At 43.1% G+C, this 21,855-nt stretch overlaps 1 protein-coding gene across 8 annotated transcripts in view; it reads left to right on the top strand.

Moving 5' to 3' along the window:
• JAKMIP1 (janus kinase and microtubule interacting protein 1) overlaps window positions 1-21,855 on the top strand; it is a 1,798,968-nt gene that overhangs the window by 844,167 nt on the left and 932,946 nt on the right. For all 8 annotated transcript variants that reach the window (XM_069203057.1, XM_069203080.1, XM_069203046.1 and 5 more), the window contains one exon: window positions 4,155-4,301. In XM_069203057.1, the coding sequence (XP_069059158.1) occupies window positions 4,155-4,301 (147 nt within the window). The remainder of the gene's footprint in view (window positions 1-4,154; window positions 4,302-21,855) is intronic.

The raw sequence follows: 21,855 nt of genomic DNA, 5'->3' as shown, positions 1-21,855 counted from the left end.
GAGGAGGGCGGCTGAGTTTCTTGACTTTCAGTTGCTTTCAGTGCCTGAAGTGCCTCAGTTGGGAGTGTCTTCCTCAGAATCTCTTCTCCCATTCAATGAAGCCCTCACAGATGTCCTGCTAGGGTCTTGATCCACACCCTACACAGAATCTCATGAGAATAGGACGATTGCCTGCTGCCACCACCCTGCCCCTGAGCACCCCAGTTTCCACACCCAACACCCTACCTCTAAAAGCTTGGCTGTTCAAGCCTCAACATCCGAAATAAATCCTGGTGCATTCCCTACCACCCCACCGGATAGGGATTCCAAAAGGCTCTTCCACCAGCTTGGCACTGCAGTCCATAAACACTGCATGAATTTTGGGCCGCACCCCCACTCTCTGTGGGGTATGGCTGTGCAGATGCTGCCAATGGTCTGGGAGGAGGCCCGGGCTATACTCTCCCAAGCTGTTACTCACGAAAAAGACACAGCTAAGTTCACGATTCTACGTGGACTAGACACAACTGACTCGCCTGGCAAAGCAGTTTCATTGTCAGTGGCTTTTAAGAACCACGCCTGCCTGAGAACGACTGGCTTTTTGGGGGATGTTCAAGGACATGCCCTTTGATGGCAAGGCAGAGTCAGCACTGGAGCACTTTAAGGATGGTAGGGCTACCACCAGATCCTTGAGCCTGTCCATGGCGCCTCACCAACCTCAGTCTGCCTTTTGCATCATTCGTGGCCACAGAAGGGGCTTCCAGCAGCGTCATTACCAGCTCAACCACCACCATGCTCAAGCTTCACAGCCTCTGAGTGGCTGAGAATTCGGTACCCACAGACTCCATGGGTTGGGTAGCCAAAAGTGAGGTCAGTTCACTGCCCCTCCTGCAGCCACAGCCTCCAAAACCCTTTATTTTGTCCTTTTACCATCCTGGGTACTCAGTGGGAGGCAGGATCTGCCATTACCTGCCCCACTGGCAATCTATAACATCAGACTGGTGGGTTTTGCTGATAATTCGAAGGGGCTACCCCATCCCCTTTGTTAGCATCCCTCTCTCCATGCCACTCACATACGACAGGCTAAAGGAGGACCATTTGTCTCTTCTCTATCAGGAAGTGACAGTTCTCTTTGTCAAGGGAGCCAAAGATAGGGTGTCGACTCAGGAGGTAGGTAGTGGTTGCTATTCATGTTACTGTCTGGAGCCCAAAAAGAACAAGGCGTTCATCCTATCCTAGACCTGCACCCTCTCAATTTCTTCTTCAAGAAGGAGAAATTCAGATTGCACATGCTGGCTCGGGTCCTGTGTACCCTCGACCTGGGAGATTGCACGGTAGAGTTGGACTTACAGGGCACACACTTCCACAACCTCATCCTGCCTGCCCACAGGTGTTACCTGAGGTTCACAGTGGGCCTGAGCACTTTCAACTCACCATGCTCCTCTTTGGTCTTACCAGCGCCCCGCAGGTGTTCACCAAGGTGATGGTGGTGGTTGCAACTCATCTGCAAAGATCAAGGGTGCCAGTCTTCTCCTATCTTGACTAGTGGCTGTTGAAGGCGACCTCACCCGAGGCTGTTGTCTCCCACCTCCAGACTACAGCAGACCGCTTGCAGTGACTGGGGTTCACTATCAACGTGCCAAAGTCGTACCTGTCTCCTTCTCAGACGCTCCCTTTCATCTGAGCTGTTCTGAACACAGTGTAGTTTTGGACTTACTCCTGAGGCTGCTGAGACTTAACAGCCTCCTGCATCCTCCTGATACCACATGCTCCCTGGCATATGAGGGCTGTGCAGTGGGACCTGAAGTTCCAGCGGACACGGCATCAGGAGAATCTCTCCCACATGGTCCTGATCCCAGAGGGAACTGCAAAAGATCTGTAGTGGTGGGGGCCAAACAGCAATTGGGTCAGCAGCGGACCCCTCTCCCTTCCCCAATCAGATCTGACAGTAGTGACAGATGGGTCACTCTTGGGATGGGGCGGCAATCTGGGAGAGGGGGAGATCAGAGGCCCCTGATCTCTTGCAGAATCCAGACTCCACATCAACATCATGGAGCTCCCAGCTATCTCACTGGCATTGAAAGCTTTTCTACCCCCCATCAAGGGAAGGCTGGTGTAGGTGTCCATGGACAACACCACCACCATGTGGTACTTCAGCAAACAGGGCGGAGTAAAGTCATGGACCCTTTGTCAAGAGGCTGTGTATCTAGACATAACTGGAATGTCAGAACATATCCCTAGTGGTTCAACACCTGGCACACTCTCTGAATGCCAGGGCGGACAAACTCAGCCGAAGATGCCTAGTTGATCACAAATGGCATCTCCATCCTGAAGTGGTGCGAGGTCTCTTTCGAGAGTGGGATGTGTCTTGGTTAGATCTGTTTGCCACTGCTGAGAACATGCAATGGAAGCAGTTTTTCAGGCTGGAGTTTCCAAGTCAGCTCTCGCTCGGAGACCCTTTTCATCTCAAGTGGCGCTCAGACCTCCTGCATGCTTTTCCGCCCATACCACTTCTGCCTAGAGTTCTTAAGAAGATCAGTAACGACTGGGCTCAAGTCTTCCATGTGGCACTGGATTGGGCACAGAGAGTTTAGTATTCCGAGCTGTTGAGCATGCCCATCGGTCCTCCAGTCAGGCTGCACCTTTGGGAGAATCTTGTGTAGCAGCAACTGGGGAGGGTTCTCCACCCTAAACTGTCAACTCTTCGCCTTCTTGAGTGGAGATTGAGATTGTCAGCTCTTCCCCTGCTTGAGCAGAGATTGAGCTGCGACAGCTGAAAGCTTTTGACCTTCCACCCGAAGTCTGCAACCTTTTCTTGGCAGTCAGGTGGCCCTCCACAAAGAGGGTATACTCCTGCCAGTGGGGAAAATTTGTGGCATAGTGTGCAGAAAAATAGATTGATTCCCTTTGTACGCCACTTTCTCAGGTTCTTCTCTTCTTTCTTTCTCTTGCCCAGCAGGGCTCTGAACTGGGCACTTTGAAGGACTATCTTTGTGCTATTTCAGTTTTTCTGTGGTTGCCTGATCAGTCATCCCTCTTCAAACCCCTATTGTAAATAGATTTTTGGAAGGTTTACAACATCTGCTCCCACCTTCTCCTTTCATTATGCCTTAGTGGGACCTCAATACAGTCTTCATCCTCCTTAGGTGTGCTTCTTTTTAGCCCTTGCACAAATATCCTCTCAGGCTCCTTACCATCAAGCTGGCCTTCCTCGTGGCGATAACATCTGCATGGAGGATCAGTGATCTTTAGGCTTTGTCATCCAAGCCTCCATATTTGAACATCTTCCTCAGCAAACTGGTACTTTGTACAAGAGCCGCCTTTCTGCCAAAATTGGTCACTCCCTTTCATGTAGACCAATCCACCATTCTGTCTACTTTTTATGCTCCACCACATCCCTCCAAGGAGGGGCAGTGTCTTCACCGTCTAGACCCAAAAAGAGCGTTACTGTTCTTCCTTGACCACACATAAGAGTGCCAGGTGGATAACCAGCTCTTCCTGGAGCAAAGAAAACGGGCCATTGCAGAAGCAGACTATCTTCCAATGTGTATCTATTTCAAGGTAAGGAATCTGCAGGTAGAAGTCTCTGTCAGATGAACACGTTACTTACCTTCAGTAATGCTTTATCTGGTAGAAACTCTTATCTGGTCACAGATTCTTCCCTATCTACCCATCTTCCCCTCCCTGCAAACATATTTCTAGGGACGGGGTATTTTCCCCTTTCAGGGCCCTAGTTTTCCACATGTTTGGTTAGTGTTCTTTATGGCTCCTCGCTCTTGGTGTGGAAAGTTGCAAAAAGAAACTGTCAGCGCGCTGGGGTGGGAACAATATATCCACCGCTCACATTACTATGTCACACCAATGGGCCACACTGACCCAAATGACGCCACCTACTGTCATGCAGGGGTACTGCTCCCAAAAATTTCCGGGGCCAGTCTGACGCATGGAGATAATTCTAAGGTAAGGAATGTGCAGCTTGATAGAGTCTCTACCAGATAAAGCGTTACCGAAAGTAGGTAACTTGTTTAACAGGTAGTAAGTAAGATTTTCATAATTTTGTGTTCTAAGATGATGTTGTTGTTTTGCCAGTTTTACATCTTTTTGAAAGAGTTTTAGACCAACATTTGGGACCTAAAAATCCAAAATGATTTCTGTATCTGTTTTTGTTTACTTTTCAGCTTAAACGTGTCCGGGAAATGGAGGCCCAGTTGAAGCCACTGTTAGAAAAGAACACTAGAATGACCAAAAAAAATGAAGACATGATGCATTCGATACAGAGGATGGAGGAAAAAATTAAAAGTGTATCCAGAGACAATGCAGAACTGGTAAGTCTTGCAAAGTTCAACTTGAATTTACCATTATTCTATTTAATTATTTCAGATCTTGTTCCTTTCATTTAAAATTTTGTAGTTGATCTGCAGAAGAGCAGCCTCTTTTCAGGTGCTTTCCAAAGACAGCTTTAGCTGTCTTAGCTTAATATTTTCCAGAAAAGGTCATACAAGAAATACATACATATGAAGGGCACCCAGTCTGTTCACCATTGGTTTGTTTACATGTCACTGAAATTATACTCCCTACCACCCTAACAGAAGGTATAAATCAGCAGACCAGCTCACTCACGCCATAGGATCCCTTCACTTTGAGTGACTGTATTTTGTCCTTGCACATTCACATGTATACTTAAAAAATAATTCCTCAAAAAACAGAATTTGTTAGGCACTTGCACTTCCAAATTATTCATTGTCCCTGTGTGCAGTAGGGTTACATCAACTATTTTCACACCTCTCAAGACATATTGTAAATTATGATGTTAATTTCTCACTGTAAGCCAGATTTGGTATACTTATTTATCATACTGAAAATGAGTAGAAATCATTAGAGTAGCTAGTGTTTATCCAGTATTGGATCTTCCATAGATTCACATGCTTGAATCATTCCCTGTCGTCGAAGTCGGAGTCCCGTGGTACCATGGTTTACATCCCTGCAAGACCTGTGGGGAAAAAAGTGTTCTGAAGAAAGCAGAAAGTCCTTCAAGACGCAACATCGGGTGAGGAACTCTAAGAAAAAGGAGAAACACAAATAATTCTCCTCTGAGGCACCATTATCTGCTCTTTACATCTTCCAACCCACAAAAAGATATTTATCATGCCTCTTCTTCTGACACATTGACAACAAAGAAGAAACCCTCTTTTAAAGTTCCATCGACGACTCCATCACCGCCAACAGCATGATCATTGATGAGGACCATCACTACTGTCGCATTGTCCAGACCGTCGCCGGCCGCAACGATGATAGCCTCCATTGACACCCCATCTCGTCAGCACAGATTGTGGAGATGGCGACGGGCACATCTATGCCCCTGTCAATGATGATCTTATCAATGAAGCCTCAGTCAACGACCTCATTGATGACTACATCAATGACGACCCCGTCAACGACGACCCCATCGACAACAGATGTACTACTGCCAACGACATAATCGACAACGCTGTCGACAACAATAAAAATAACAAAAACTTCCTTAAGACCGGGGATTTCTTCATCCACCACTATATCTCCTCTAATTGCAAGTCATCTATTGGACATAGAGGACTCTGAGGAGGAGGGCCCTTTCGGACCAGTGCACAGCCCCTCTAAACTCCATGTCAAATGCCAAGAAGATGAAGATGACTATTAGGAGGACAGCAGGATTTTTCGTGTTGTTATCATCAGCCTTCTGTACAGAAGCATTAGGACTATTTCAGATATTATCCTGTTCCTCCACATCAACATGATGATTTTTTTATGCCTCGCTCCTTGGTACAGGATCTTCAGTCTGTGCTATCTGTTTATAGAAAGCGTTTCCCTCTACAACCAGAAGAACAACCAGTAACATTGCCACCGCCTGGTTCACCATTTCCAACAAACATTCCTCCTCTGCCACTCCCAGGATGGCAACTCTGTCCCATATAGCTCCAGCACCTAAGGAAAACCCATCGTCCTCTGATGACAATGACAGACAGGAGGGTGAGATTTCGGAACCTCAACCTCCATCGGATGATTGGGGTGATTATGTTATCCCCACACTGTCTCCACCTCCACAACAACCCGTTCATTCACCTCTAGAAGACATTGGAGTATTTCACAACCTTATGGAGAGGGTAGCTGCCATATTCCATCTTCCTGTAGCTGTTCAGCAGTCCGACTGCTTTCTTTACGATTTTAAAGACCAGGGAACAAAGGGTGGGTTGCATGTGAAACTATGAAAGATACCAATACTGGATAACTGCAGTTACAGGCAAGTAACACATTTTCATATCCAGATTTTTAGGTTGAAAGCACACCCACCACTGCTTTGTGACAGACATTTCAACCACTTCAGAGAGCCCTGTAGTAACTATTTGAGGATCTACTGCACTCCTATTGGAATCTCATACCAGCACTATCAGTATGCAAAAACCCTCCTCGCAACTCAAAGACAAAGCTTATATCTACCCAAACATAAGCAGCCAAAATAAGCTATCTAAATGTACACATACTTACCAGTGAATAGATGTTCCTATAAGTAGTATGATGTGATCATAGACTTAAACATAAAATAGATAAAATAGGAAATGTATAGAGATATGTAATTTGGACTGGTTATCAAGAACCAGCTTTGGCAAATATATAGCTGTGACGAGTAACCTCCTCTGCCAAACTCTAAATCAGGCCCTTAATCCTTTGAAAAACGAGCACAAATTATTAAAATAGCAAAGGTGTGTATGCAAATGTTTATACAAATTCCACAGCCCCTCAGCTTGCAGGTCATTTGAAGCAATTGCTTCTGACTTGAGCTGGACCTCTATTAACAACAAGTGGAAGTGTAGCCTCGTATGAGAATGTTGGTGCTTTTTTAGCTAACGTGTGAGGGACACCTAGTAATGACCAGTGAACTGCAGCTTCATATAAGAATATAAATGCTTTTGCATTTGACTCAAAAGGGCCTTTAAGAACTGCAGCTCCAGGGGGGAATTTTGAAGATTTAGCATTTGACTTGAGAGAAGCATCTGGTAACAACTTGAGGAATTGCAGATGAGTGTATGTGTATATATATATATATATATATATATATATATATATATATATATATATACAGGGAGTGCAGAATTATTAGGCAAATGAGTATTTTGACCACATCATCCTCTTTATGCATGTTGTCTTACTCCAAGCTGTATAGGCTCGAAAGCCTACTACCAATTAAGCATATTAGGTGATGTGCATCTCTGTAATGAGAAGGGGTGTGGTCTAATGACATCAACACCCTATATCAGGTGTGCATAATTATTAGGCAACTTCCTTTCCTTTGGCAAAATGGGTCAAAAGAAGGACTTGACAGGCTCAGAAAAGTCAAAAATAGTGAGATATCTTGCAGAGGGATGCAGCACTCTTAAAATTGCAAAGCTTCTGAAGCGTGATCATCGAACAATCAAGCGTTTCATTCAAAATAGTCAACAGGTTCGCAAGAAGCGTGTGGAAAAACCAAGGCGCAAAATAACTGCCCATGAACTGAGAAAAGTCAAGCGTGCAGCTGCCACGATGCCACTTGCCACCAGTTTGGCCATATTTCAGAGCTGCAACATCACTGGAGTGCCCAAAAGCACAAGGTGTGCAATACTCAGAGACATGGCCAAGGTAAGAAAGGCTGAAAGACGACCACCACTGAACAAGACACACAAGCTGAAACGTCAAGACTGGGCCAAGAAATATCTCAAGACTGATTTTTCTAAGGTTTTATGGACTGATGAAATGAGAGTGAGTCTTGATGGGCCAGATGGATGGGCCCGTGGCTGGATTGGTAAAGGGCAGAGAGCTCCAGTCCGACTCAGACGCCAGCATTGTGGAGGTGGAGTACTGGTTTGGGCTGGTATCATCAAAGATGAGCTTGTGGGGCCTTTTCGGGTTGAGGATGGAGTCAAGCTCAACTCCCAGTCCTACTGCCAGTTCCTGGAAGACACCTTCTTAAAGCAGTGGTACAGGAAGAAGTCTGCATCCTTCAAGAAAAACATGATTCTCATGCAGGACAATGCTCCATCACACGCGTCCAAGTACTCCACAGCGTGGCTGGCAAGAAAGGGTATAAAAGAAGGAAATCTAATGACATGGCCTCCTTGTTCACCTGATCTGAACCCCATTGAGAACCTGTGGTCCATCATCAAATGTGAGATTTACAAGGAGGGAAAACAGTACACCTCTCTGAACAGTGTCTGGGAGGCTGTGGTTGCTGCTGCACGCAATGTTGATGGTGAACAGATCAAAACACTGACAGAATCCATGGATGGCAGGCTTTTGAGTTTCCTTGCAAAGAAAGGTGGCTATATTGGTCACTGATTTGTTTTTGTTTTGTTTTTGAATGTCAGAAATGTATATTTGTGAATGTTGAGATGTTATATTGGTTTCACTGGTAATAATAAATAATTGAAATGGGTATATTTTTTTTGTTGTTAAGTTGCCTAATAATTATGCACAGTAATAGTCACCTGCACACACAGATACCCCCCTAACATAGCTAAAACTAAAAACAAACTAAAAACTACTTCCAAAAATATTCAGCTTTGATATTAATGAGTTTTTTGGGTTAATTGAGAACATGGTTGTTGTTCAATAATAAAATTAATCCTCAAAAATACAACTTGCCTAATAATTCTGCACTCCCTGTATATATATATATATATATTGGAAAGCCCAAAGGTTACAGGGAGGTTATAGTTAGGTTGATGTTTTACCCATACAAAACCATAGAAATTCAGCAGTTATAGTTCTACTTATGTTAAGAAACTATAACTTGTTGTCCAAAGTTACGTTCCAGCACAAGTATTGTTTCTTCAGAGTATCACTATAAGTATAACTATAACTACTGAACTTCTTTGGTTGTGTATGGGTAAAACATCAACCTAACTATAACATCCCAGTAACCTTTGTTTTTTCTGTGAATTTCTATGGTTTTTGTAACACACGTTAATATTTCTGTCAGGTTTCGGTCAGCCATTCAGGGCCTTGCTTTTGGTCTGGGTTCAAGGAGGATTCAAGAAGGATTCAGGGATCCGTGCATTGATCGAAAAAAAAAAAAAGGAAATTCTTTGCCCCTAAGGGACCCCTCCGTGTGTCCTATGAGGTCAGGATACCTGTACCGTGACCCCTTATATGTTTTTACACAGTTCCCCCCGTCCCCCACCCAGTCAGTGCAAGAAACAAAATGACGGCCTCAACTTTTCTGACAAAATGTGGCCAGCCAATCAGGGCCTTGCTCCTCTTCTGAATCCGCAGTGCCTCTGTGAGTGGGCGTGTGAGTGTTTGTGTGGGTGTGTGAGTAGCTGTGTGAGTGACTTGGCCTCAAAGGAACCGCACCTGCCCATTTATCCAACAGGAGTCCAGAGTTTTGCACAAAATGTCTACCCAGCTAAAGTAGTTTCTACTGGTTAGGTAGTAAGTGCTACTTTGTTGAGTAAATGTTCAGTGTGTATTCTGCACTACCGCTGCGTAATGGACCACGATGAAATGTCTCCAGCGACCTTGTGTGCATTTGACAATGTGATTGTTCCTAATGCGTCTTTCTCCAGATTTCTGTGATAACATGAATCCTCCAGTGAGACTAACAATTCATAAATCTCCACCAAACCGGGGTCCTTCCTCTTAGCTATGTGACATAAGTGCTTCTTTCTTTGGTGGGGATATCCTCATATTCCTCTGCATCAAGAATGCACCACCAAAATCTGTTGGAAACGCACCGGGGGACCCTTTGTTAAGCTGTCCCTTGTCCTGGCAAAAGGCGGGAAGACCTTTGAATACTACTAAGGTGGATGGGGCGGGACCACGCAGGCCTAGTTTCCAGGTGATTTTCACATTCACACACTCATAGCCATTTAAAGGGAGAACCATGGACTGTGCTCTCACCAGGAGAGGACAAGAAATAACCCACTCATAACAGTCACACACAGATTGCCCTCCAATAGATGAAAGATGCATTCACCTTCACAAAGGGTTTCAGATCGTTTTTCTATATAGAATTGCAGAGTAAACACACTTTCTTTGCCTTCACCAAGCACATGAGTTAGGATCATTTGTTCTTTCTAGGAGTGGAGCATCAACTGGGGCTCCCACTACGTTTGTATTTGTAAGCATTCCTGTTCAGGTTTAATTTCTGTGAAATGAGCATCAGGGCCAGAACGGAAGCTCACCTGCTTGTAGCCTGGTTTAGGCCCCCAGGGACACCATCCCCTGGGTCCCCCCACTATTCAATGAGGGAATGGAGCCACGCAGCATCCCTCTCCGGGCTGATTTCTGGCCTGTCACCGGGGTGCCCTGTGCACCCTCCTGTGGTAGCCGTCATTGCTCTTGTACACAGGGAGCTGCAGCTCTCTTTGTGCAAGAGCAATAGTTTCATCTCTTTCCCTGTCTGCATCTCTGCAGGCAGGCAAAGAGTTGAAACCTCTGCTTTGAGTGGGTGAGAGCACTTTGACATCTCTCACCCACTGGAAGCAAACTGTTTGCTCTGACTTGGCGGGAGCTGTCAAAGCTCCTGCAAGTCAGAGCAAACAGCTGTGTCCAGGAGTTGGGCACCCCAGGACATAGCAGGATCCGACCAGGGGGGTGGCAGTCCCCAGAGACATTATTGGCTCCATGAGGGGCTGCGCGCCCCCCCTCCAATGTTTCAGTTTAACCCAGGGAGGTGGGGGTCCCTGGGGCCAGGGGTCAGCGTCAGACCCCCTTCATTATTTTATTTAGTAGACCCGGGGAGGTGGTGGTCCCCGGGGCCTGGGCCCCTTCTATAATTATATGATTTTGCCCTGAGGAAGTGATGGTCTCAGGGGTGCAGGGAGCTGCCCACTCTCCACATACTATTATCTTTAAGCCCTGTGGAGGTGGTGGTCCCTGGGGCACGGGGGAGTGAGCAGGACCCCCCCATTACCATTAACGTTTTCTGCCCTGGGGAGGTGGTCGTGCCCGGGGCGCGTTTGCCAGGGGTCCGCGTAGCCCTGCATAGTATTTACATTAAACCCTAGGGAGGTGGTGGTCCCCGGGACATAAATAAGCCCTTGGAGGGGAGGCCCGTGCGCCCCCTCTATTTTAAGAAAAAGCACAGCATCCAAGGGCTTAATTAAAAACAAGCGTGGGAGACCATGCTTGTTTTAGTTTTTTTTCTTTCATTTTTGCTGTGAATTTGCAACAAAAGTTTAAAAAATGCTTTTTTGCCCTGCTCTGGAACACCAAGAACAAGGCTTTGGGGTCAGGGTATTCCTACTGGCCCCCTTTTTTTTTTTTTTTTTTTGTGGGACTCGGTTGTCAAAACGTCCTGGTTGAAGATCTTCATTTCTCTGCACAAGCTCATTATTCTTTGCGAAGTCGTCGGGTAGGATCCGCGGCCCGAGATATACAAATTTGGATTTCTTTAGATTTATCAACAACTACTGAATGGATTTACACCCAATAACAAAAAGCACAATCTGCAGAAAAAAATCTTGCTTTATGCCAAATTTGGTTTAATTCCGTACATCGGTTCGGGCTGTAAGCATGTTTTAAACACCTACGGGCATTAACATGAGAAACACACTGTTTTAACCTCCCCCCTTTTTTTCAGCCCCTACTTGACGGATCACCCTGAAACTTTCCATGCGCAACAAGAATCACTGGCACACTTTTTTGGGGGAAATTTTTGTGGAGATCCTTCAAACAGCATCAGAGCTATAGACAAGCCCAAAAACACATTTCCTATGGACACATGGTTCTAACTATAACTACCTACTGGATACCATTTATATATATATATATATATATAAATATATATGAGTGGTGAATGTAATCCACTGAATAGTGTGGCTATGGAGAAGAACGATTACTTAGAAGAGGCTCTTCGACAATTGAATGTAATTACGAATTATCATAAGCTATCAGAAAATCCTCTTAATGATTTAACCTTGGATAAACACAAAAAATGGCACTTAGAAGGTCTATTGAATGAGGATGAACAAGCATTTTTGATGAATGAAAGCCCAGTGAGCCCAACGATTTACTTCCTCCCAAAAATACACAAAACACTGACTAAGCCCCATGGTAGACCTATCATATCCAGCTGTGGATCCCTATATGAAAATCTATCACTATATGTGGACCACTTCTTGGCACCGATGGTAAGAAATTTTAGCTCTTATATATGAGAAACAGGGGACTTTCTAAGATTGCTGGATGATATTGTCTGGCAGGATGGATACCTTTTAGTCACCATAGATGTGGTGTCCCTTTATACATCAATCTCACATACAGTCGGACTGAGAGCAGTAAAATATTTCCTGCAACAAAGGAGGATTCATGAGCTGAAACACTCAGATATTGTTGGAGATGCTTGAGTTATTTCTGAGAAATAACATCTTCATCTTCAGTCATCAAATGTATTCTCAAATCTGTGGAACTACCATGGGAGTTTCCTTCTCTCCAAGCTATGCAAACCTCACTATGTGCTGGTGGGAGAAGCATTAGCTTGGAGAGAGGAGAATGATGTATATATGGAAAAAAATGTCATGTGGCTCCATTACATATATGACCTTTTCTTCATTTGGAAGATTTCAGAAGACCAATGCAGGGAGTTTATAGACATATTAAATGTGAACAATGTGGGCCTACAATTTACATAGAAAATGAGCAGGACAGTCATAGAATTTCTGGACGTGACAGTGTATGTTGAGGAAAACACAATACAGACAACTCTACACCGTAAATCTACTGCAACTAATAGTGTGCTACATCGATCAAGTTTTCATCCAACATCATTAAAGAAAAGTATCTACTATGGGAAGTTCATTAGGATGAAGAGAATTTACAGCTTTTATCAACAGTATCCATCCTACCATCAAATTCACTGGCAGCAATACTACACAGAACAGTCCTCTCCCTTTTCTGGATGTGTTACTCACCATTCATGAACAAAAAATTATAACTGATCTGTACCACAAGCCTACAGATGCTCATTTGTATCTAAACTGGACTTCATGTCACCCACGCCACACTAAACTCAGCATCATCTACAGCCAAGCACTCAGAATAAGACGCATCTGCAGCAATGAAGACACTTGTAAAGGCCATCTACAGGAGCTTGTTAGATTATTTAAAAAGCGAGGCTATCCTCTGAATATCATTCTGCAACAAATTGACAAGTCTTTGCAGTTACCCAGGGAAGCACTTATTTGGAATAACAACAGAAGAAACAAAAGTGACAGAATCCCTTTTGTGGTTGACTATCATCCATCAGCTCCCAACTACAGAAATATAATACAAACAACTTTTCCCTTACTATCTACTTGTGAAAAATTGCAAAAGCTTTTTCCAAAACCGCCAGTCATTGCTTACCGCAGAGCTCCCAATTTACGATCACTTATTGTGAGAGCTGAACTTAAGCAAGCTGTAACAAATGCAGGAGTTCATTGCTGTGATTCCAAAAGGTGCATCACATGTGAATACCTTTTATAAATATCATCAGTAACTAGCTCTGTTACAAAAAGGACCTATGGAATAAGACAGCATCTTACATGTCGCTCTACATGCATTATTTATGTGATTCAGTGCCAACGTCAAAGCTGTAAAAAATAATATGTAGGTCAAACTGTGAATGACCTCTGTACACGATTCAGGAACCACAAATCGGCAATAATTAACAAGAAACTTGACCAGCCTGTAGCCAACCATTTTAACCTTGTGAACCATTTAAAATCAGATTTGAAGATTTTCCCTGTGGAACATGTTTTAAAGGAAGAACTACTGGACATCAGAGAACATTTCTGGATGTACCGTTTAAAATCACTGCATCCAGATGGACTGAACATCACTGACAATACCACTTGATTTCTGCATATCTGAAGAGTTCTCAGGACTGCATTGATTCCACATTCCAATTGGAATCTTCACTCATGATGCTTTTTGAAAATCCACCAGTGTCAGCTGTGCAGCCACTGAGCAAACAATCTTGTACTACCTGAGGAAGGCGGAATCTGAAACGTTGTAGTAGAAATATATTTTTGTTCTTTAGTGAGATCATCTGTTTGAGTCACTTCTTTCTTGGATATTATTATATATATATATATATATATATATATGTATATATATATATACACACAAATATATATATATATATATATATACATACAAACATACAAATATATATGTATGATATATGTATGTGTGTGTGTGTGTGTATATATATATATATATATATATATATATCTATATTACCTAGTGGCGGTCTCCACTAGGTAGTTATAGTATCTTTAGCACTGTTTGATGAATCTTCACAAAATCTTCCAACAAAAGTGCCCCAGAGATTCTTGTTGTGCCCATAAAGTTTTGGGGTGATCCGCCAAGCAGGGGTCAAGAACAAGGTGGGGGTCAAAGAAGTTGCATTTCCCATGTTTATTCCCATAGGACCTCTAGACACGACTGCACCCCGAACGGCTGAGCGGAATTACACCAAATTTGACAGAAAGCTAGCTTTCGGTATTCAGATTCGGTATTCAGATTACACATTTAGTGAAATTAATTAAGTAGTTTTTGACATATTAAAGGGAAGACAAATGTGTACATCTGAGGTCGAAAACTCTTTGCAACAACTTAGTGAAGCAGAAGAGCTCGTGCACAGAGCTGCAGAGCTCTGATTGGCTGTCAGTACATCAAACCAGGAGGTGTTGGCAGCCGTCTTCAGCCGTGTCCCAGGAAAAATTGTAAAAAAAAAAAAAAAAGGGTCCAGGATAGGTACACCCTGACCCCTTAGCTCTGGTGGTGGGGTCCCAGAGGAACACCCCCTGAGGTAAAAAGCATTTAAAAAGAAAAAGAACAAAATTATGCAATTTGCACCGGATCTGAAAAAAAAAACAAGCACAGGCTCCCGTGCTTGTTAATTCTGAAGCCCCGGGATGGGCCAAGTCCCAGGGCCATTGCTATCTAAATGTAGAGAGCATGGTTATAGTTACTTTAGGGCACACGTTATAGTTATTTGAGATAACTCTGACTATAGCAGGTGAATTTTGTATGTTTAAAATGTTGGCCTAAATATAACGTCCCTGTAACCCTTTGTTTCAGTGCTTTTACAGCTGACTCGAGAGGGACTCCTAGTAATGAATAGTGAAACTGCAGCTTGATGTAAAAATGTCAATGTTTTTGCACTTGACTTTTGATGGAAAACCAGTAAGGACTTGTAGAACTGCCTCTTCATGAAAGACTGTCAATACATTAGCCTTTGACTTTTGAGGGACACCTAGTAAAGACTTGAGGAACTGCACTTTAATGAAAGAATTTAAAATCTTTTACATTTGACTTGGGAAGGATACCTAGTAACAACTGCAGTGTCATGAAATCTCATTTCAGTGTTTTTGCATCTGACTCAGGAGTGAACTCTGGTAAGGCCTTGAGGAATTGCAGCTTTGGTAAACAATTCTGAAGATTTAATATTTAACTTGAAAGGTATCTCTAGTAACAACGTGATGAACTGCAACTTTGAGCAATTCTGTAGCAGGCACTTGAATTAACCAATGAGTGATAGTACCTCTATGTATTAGGTTGTCATCAGAGTCATCATTAAATCTTTATTTGGTTTAAAGTGTAAATCATAAAAAACTGTAAAAAAGGCACAAGGCAATAAAAAGATTTACAATAAAATTTCATATGGAAACAAAAGCACCATTAAAGACAACCATATCAGTCATCGATCATTGTTTTCTGCATTTTTACTACTCTGTTTAGAAAGCAGGCAATATGATAGCAGGATCTAAAATCAGAGAGCATTTGCAAGTACAACGCAGGTCAGTCTTGCTAAGGTTTTGCCTTGCTAAAATGGATTTTAGTTTTTTTTGCATATAAGAATAAACAGAACATACCAGGACAAAGTGCATTGTATGTTGGGTAGAATAACCATTACATAAACAGAGTACCAACATTCTTATTTGCCTAACTTTTTGGTGTAGGAGGCTGGCTTTCTATGTAGTGTGCAAAGCTAAGCACACTGTGCAGAGAGTCTGGGCAACCACACAGTGGTTTACAGCGGTAAAAACTAGACCACCTAATGCTCTAATTTTCATGGTAGCAAGGTTGACCAGTTAGGCTAACCCTGGATAAGTGAAAAGCATTTGTTGCACTCACAGTATCAATAAATTATACCACACACTCAAAAGAATAACGCTAGACCAATTTACTAAAATACTTCAGATTTTTATACAGTTTTTAAGACCAAGATCATCACAATCTGGTAAGTACTTTTTAAGTTATGAATTTTCAAAGTTTAGAAAATGTCTCAGTTCTGTACGTAATTACCCACCATAGGAATCAATAGTGAAATACTTTAAAAATTCATAGAAAATCAGGCAATGTGTTTACCAATGTCTCCGTTTGCAGATAGGTTGAGGTCATCAGTGAGCCCTGTGGACCAGCTGGAGAGGTTTGGTTGGCTTCCTGTTTCGTCGGGAGTAGCTGCAGAAAGTTGTTGGAGCTGGTGCAAGCCCACTACGGGGGAACACTTGGAAAAGCTCTGCACAGGTGGACTTCAAGGTGAGTCTGGTGGGTCCCCTTTGAGTGTCGAGGTTGCAAGTAGTGGGGGACCTTTAGAACACAGCTGGATCTTTGATGCAAAGCACAGGGTGGCCAGGTGCAGAGCGAATCGGTGAGCAAGGAGCTGTGTGCAAAGGTGCCTTTGGAACCAGGAGGTAGGTCGCTTTGAGGGTTGCCTGCAGGTCAGCAGGGGCACTCTGGTGGGAGGTCCTGGTGTTTTCTGAAGTCCCTTGACTGGGGCTTCCTCCTGGTCCTTTTTCATTCCGAAGTGGACTATCCTTCTGGCTGTCTGACATGGAGTGACCAGTACTTGAGGCTATTGTAGGGTTCAGCCACTGGAAGTCGCAATGCCAGCAAACTTGGCACATTGGTAGGTTTCATCCTCCCGGTACTTCGGGTGAAATTTGGTCTGGCTGTAGCATCAGGTTCTTTGGTCAGCAGCCGGTCAGTGAAATGGATTTCACTGGTCCTTTGGTCTTTGTTGCAGGAGAGTGATGCCTTCACTCCAGAGGGATATCTTCAGTGATTTTCAGAAGTGTGGAGTTTCTCTGGGGGTTTGTAGAGTCCATCCGATGTCCGAGCAACCCCTCAGCGGCGATTGTCCAGTCCTGGGTGCAACAGGCAGGGTTTGGCACCTTTTCCTTGTTGCAGCAGGGCTTCAGTTCAGCCTTGGATCTTCTTTGTTGCTGGTCTTCTTATGTCCTTGGAATCTGAATCCCTGGTCTAGGGGTCCCCACTAAATACTGTGGTTAGTTGGCATTTAGGTTAGTATCTAGTAGTGACCAATGGGTCATCTACCTTAGGGTGGTGTTTTGCTTTCACTAATGACCGAGCTGACAAAAATCTCTGCGATGCAATTCTTAGTTTAAATAAGACATTTATTATTACTTTACCACTAGGTTCCTGAGAAAGGAGATTAGTAGGTTGGAGGCACACATTTAAAAATAGTCACAGCAATATAAGGAAAATATATCAAAGTGATTCTCAACTGCAATGTACACAGCAAATATATGAGATTATATTATAGCATAATTGCAAAGCAAAGAATAAAGTAAAAATTCATCACCGTAGGGCCTGCCACTGCTCTTCATCTTTCTCATGCCAGCAAGTTGATGACCCCTGTTCAACTGCGAGAAAGAGTTTTCCACCCTCACAGGACAAGTGTCTTTGTCAGGCACTTGACGTCCAATCCTGACTGAAGTCTCGGAACATTCCCCTTGCTGCTGCCCAGGGACACCTTTTGTAGGTTAAGTAATCATGGGAAAAAGCCTTCTGAAAGTCCTTTCCCTCCCAGATGTGAATTATTAAAAAATGCTGGCTTGTTTGGGTAAACCTTGACAGGAATGTGTCGCAAGCCGGCCATCGTTCCGAGACACGCCTTTCAAGGTCAAACTGTTTTCTGCACTAAAGAAAAACACAAAATATGCACTTCCTTATCATGTTATCGTGTTCAGTAAGAGAAAATACGAAAAACACAGGCTTAGTTTACCATGTGGAAAAACACAGCTCATCTGCAATGTCTCAACTGCAATGTCTAACGCCATGATAAAGCCAATAGGCAGCTAAACTGAATACAAAATGTAATGTTTAACGCCACGATAAAGCCAATAGGCAGCTAAACTGAATACAAAATGTAATCTGCAACTGGTGAACATTGAGCAACTAATATGCACAGTGATGAAACACAAAGTCAATGGTCAAACACACTTATTTTCACTACAGGTGGCTACACCCACTAAGTGACTACTTCCTGTGGGCAGAGGTCACTTCCCTACACCTGATTAGTTATTCTTCTTCCATGCAAGATGGAGGAAAATGAAATGGAGGGGTCACCTCACATGCAACACCTTAGGGGTGGTGCAAGCTGGGGCTGACCACTCCTCCTGTCCTTCGTGTGTTTTCCTGTTGTTGCTCCCACCAGAAGTGGGGATTTGCAATGCGGGCGGCCATCTACGATGAGCATGGTCACATCAGCTCTGTCAGGGTTTTAGGCAGTTGACATAGTGTATTGCTCTAGCTTAAACTAAGAGGACATGATGCCAAAATAATTCAGCACTTTTAGTCTGACTAATTAATTTATTAAGGCACTTCCCAAATATCAAAATAAAGACCATACGATTATATTAGAATAAGCACATAACTCAAATGCATCAGAACATGTGTATATACAAAATAAATGCATATCTCAAATGGTGAAGAGTTAAAAAAGAAATGTGCAATACATCAGTAGGGCATGTATACATAAGCTAAATAACCAAGATTTAAAATTCTTCACCAATTGATTTAAAATCATCACCCCTGCCAGCACGACTGAGGGAGGCCTCAGGTCAGTCAGGCAGGAGACACAATTGGGATCGCAGTTTGATCCTGGGCAACGTGTCTGTTCCACAGGGGAACTTCTGTCTGAGCTCCAAGTCTCCCGTCTGTTATACCTTAAAACACCTCAAAAAGAGAGTTCTAGAACCCCCTCTGTTATGCAACTAAATACTGGCTGTACTTCGTCTACCTCGAAAATTCCCATAGAAGCTGGCCAGGCTCCCAATGTTTATATTGAGACAGACTCATACATTCCTCTAATAAAAACAGTCTCAGGCCTGTGAACACTTAACGAGTCCGCATCCCACATAGTATGTTCCAGCAATGTCCGACTTTTCACTGGTGAAGAGAAACACAACTTCTGTAAGGAAAAACACCTGCGGTGCCCTGCAACTGCTACAGGACATAAAATGAAATCACTCACACAGGATGTAGTTGGTGGTCAAATGATGGTCAAATTTAACTAGCATCACACATTTATAGTTCTTTTAGGATTTTTGCAACTGCCTATGTCCACCAAATAGGTGACTTCCCCTTTCTTTTCAAGAATGGGATAGGGCCCAGACCATTTTTCCTAAAGAGGGCCTGAAGATTTTGGCTGGCTTTTTCCATTTGCTCTGCCATCCTAGAACGTAGGCCAAGTACATAGTCCACTATGTCTTGTTTTGGCTCTTGAGAGGTCTCTCCCAGCCTTCTCTTACAAGACATAATAGTCCACTAACAGGATGCCCAAACAAAAGTTCAAATGGAGAGAATCCTACTCCCTTTTGTGGCACTTCCCTGTAGGCAAAACGCAGACATTGAAGGAAGTAAGACAGTCCAACTCCTACTGAGTTTTTCATGGAGTCCTCTAATCATGCATTTTAGGGCTTGGTTAAATCTTTCAACCAACCGATTTGTTTGTGGGTGGTATGGGGTTGTGAACTTAAAAGTCACAACACATTCTTTCCACGTGTGTATTAGGTATGCAGACATGAAGTTAGAACCTCTGTCTGATACTTCCTCCTTAGGGAACCCTACTCTGGCAAAAATACCCAGGAGAGCTTTTGCTCCTGCAGGAGCAGTAATGAAGCTTTATTGAAGCTGAAAGGCATAAAAGTGCATATAGTGATAAATAAAATAACATAACATCATATACATGCTTAAGATCATATACGTTTTTTACAATTGTCCATATCAAATATTTACACAAAATATTCCACAGTAACTTCTACATGCCTCATAAAATGCTAGACCAGAATCTTATAGTACAGTGGTTCCCAACCTTTTGATTTCTGTGGAACCCCACTTTAACATTAATGGAACCCAGGGACCCCCGCTACATCATCATGGGAATCCGGGGACCCCCGCCTGAGTCATTACTGGAAGCTGGGGACCTAATTTGTAAATATTTGTTAATACTTTTGGATTTTCTAGGCCCTCGCGGACCCCCTGAGATCGCTTCGCGGACCCCCAGGGGTCCCTGGACCACAGGTTGGGAACCACTGTTATAGTAAACTGTGTCTGCTTAGACCCACGTACTTAGTGAGCCTTTTGGGTACTAACTCCTAATCTAAGTCTCTGTGCCCAGTGCAGGTAGCGCGAAACTGCAAACACTATTACTTCTTGTATTTCACTCCTTAGAATTCCCTATATTGTCTCACACCCACAAGTTTACAAAGTGGTATTATCCACTTTTTCTGAGTCTGGGCATATAGAGGACAAAAAATGAAAAAGTGTGCCTCAGACTCACTATGCAAGAGACAATGTAGACAAGAAGTTAGTTTGCTAGCCCCTTTGTTCCAATTAGTGGTAAAGGTTTTTAGGGGAAGAACCTCACATCTAAACAGGACATAGTCATTTTGCTTGGAAGGTATACATTTATGTGACAGGAACTGCACTGCCAGGCTCCAATTACTCTTCTCAATCCAAGCCCTTAATGCAACATAATCCCAGTATTTCTTTTTCAATTTCTGGATGACATGTTTTCCCATTGACCAGATCCTACGCCACAATTCCCCCATTTTTAATATTTCACTTAGTTGTTTTAGATGTTTTAACCAGGGTGTTTGTGCTTATGGATCTAGAGATACCAATTCGGCTAGCGATTTCCTATACTGAGAAGATTCCTCAGATGACCATATTATTACCCAGTAAACAAGGAGTTTCAAGGCAGTCGAATGGTGAATCCTATTTAAGAAAATAGAAATGGTCCTCGTGAATGCTGAGCATCATCATTGGGCTAATTCCTTGTCAGACCGGCACTGCAATGTCTGGCGGACCACCCACCACTCGGTGGTGGCACACAACCGAAGAAAATCTAGCAGAAGTGATGGGTCTGCGAAAAATACTGAAAGTAAAAAAGGAGAAACAGGTGAATTAAAATTGACTCTGAGCCTTAAGCATCATGATTTAATAACTCAGAAACAGGATCAGGCCAAGATTAAAAAAGAAACTAAAGGAGTTAATTCGGGGAATAATGTCCCACTGTACTCCATGAAAAGAAGGAAAAGGTGATGTACCTAGTCCTAGCACGATGTGGTCAACATGTTTCGCGCCTCTACGGTCAAGAAAAGATCCCTTGGCACTTTGTCATGACCATGAAAGATACTTCTTCTATTTATATACAAAGAAAGTGGGGAGGGGGGAATAAGTGCTGAAAAGTCACTTACTGACTAATTGTCACCGTAAATTCATCAGTAGGTCGTCCTGCATGGAAATAGAATAATAGACATATACTAGTGTCTTTACAGTGAAGAAAAAAGTAATAGAAAAAGTAATCACCCCGAAACCAAGTGTGACACAATTAAACTTAAACAGCTTACCATCCTATGGTAGAGAAAAGGCATCCTAGGAACACGCAAACCTCAAACCAAAGGGAATAAACTAGGTGTAGAAAAATATATATGATAGTCTATTATAGTACATAAACACAGTACAAATTGGTCCATGGTTCAGTATAAATAAATAAGAATGATATGTGTAAAAAGGACGTTAAGTCAAACTCGTAGACAAGTCTCATGTACAAGAATTTAACTCTGG

Source organism: Pleurodeles waltl, chromosome 1_2 (assembly GCF_031143425.1).
Source record: "Pleurodeles waltl isolate 20211129_DDA chromosome 1_2, aPleWal1.hap1.20221129, whole genome shotgun sequence".
Classification (NCBI taxonomy): Eukaryota; Metazoa; Chordata; class Amphibia; order Caudata; family Salamandridae; genus Pleurodeles; species Pleurodeles waltl.
This window is presented reverse-complemented; position numbering and strand designations above follow the sequence as displayed.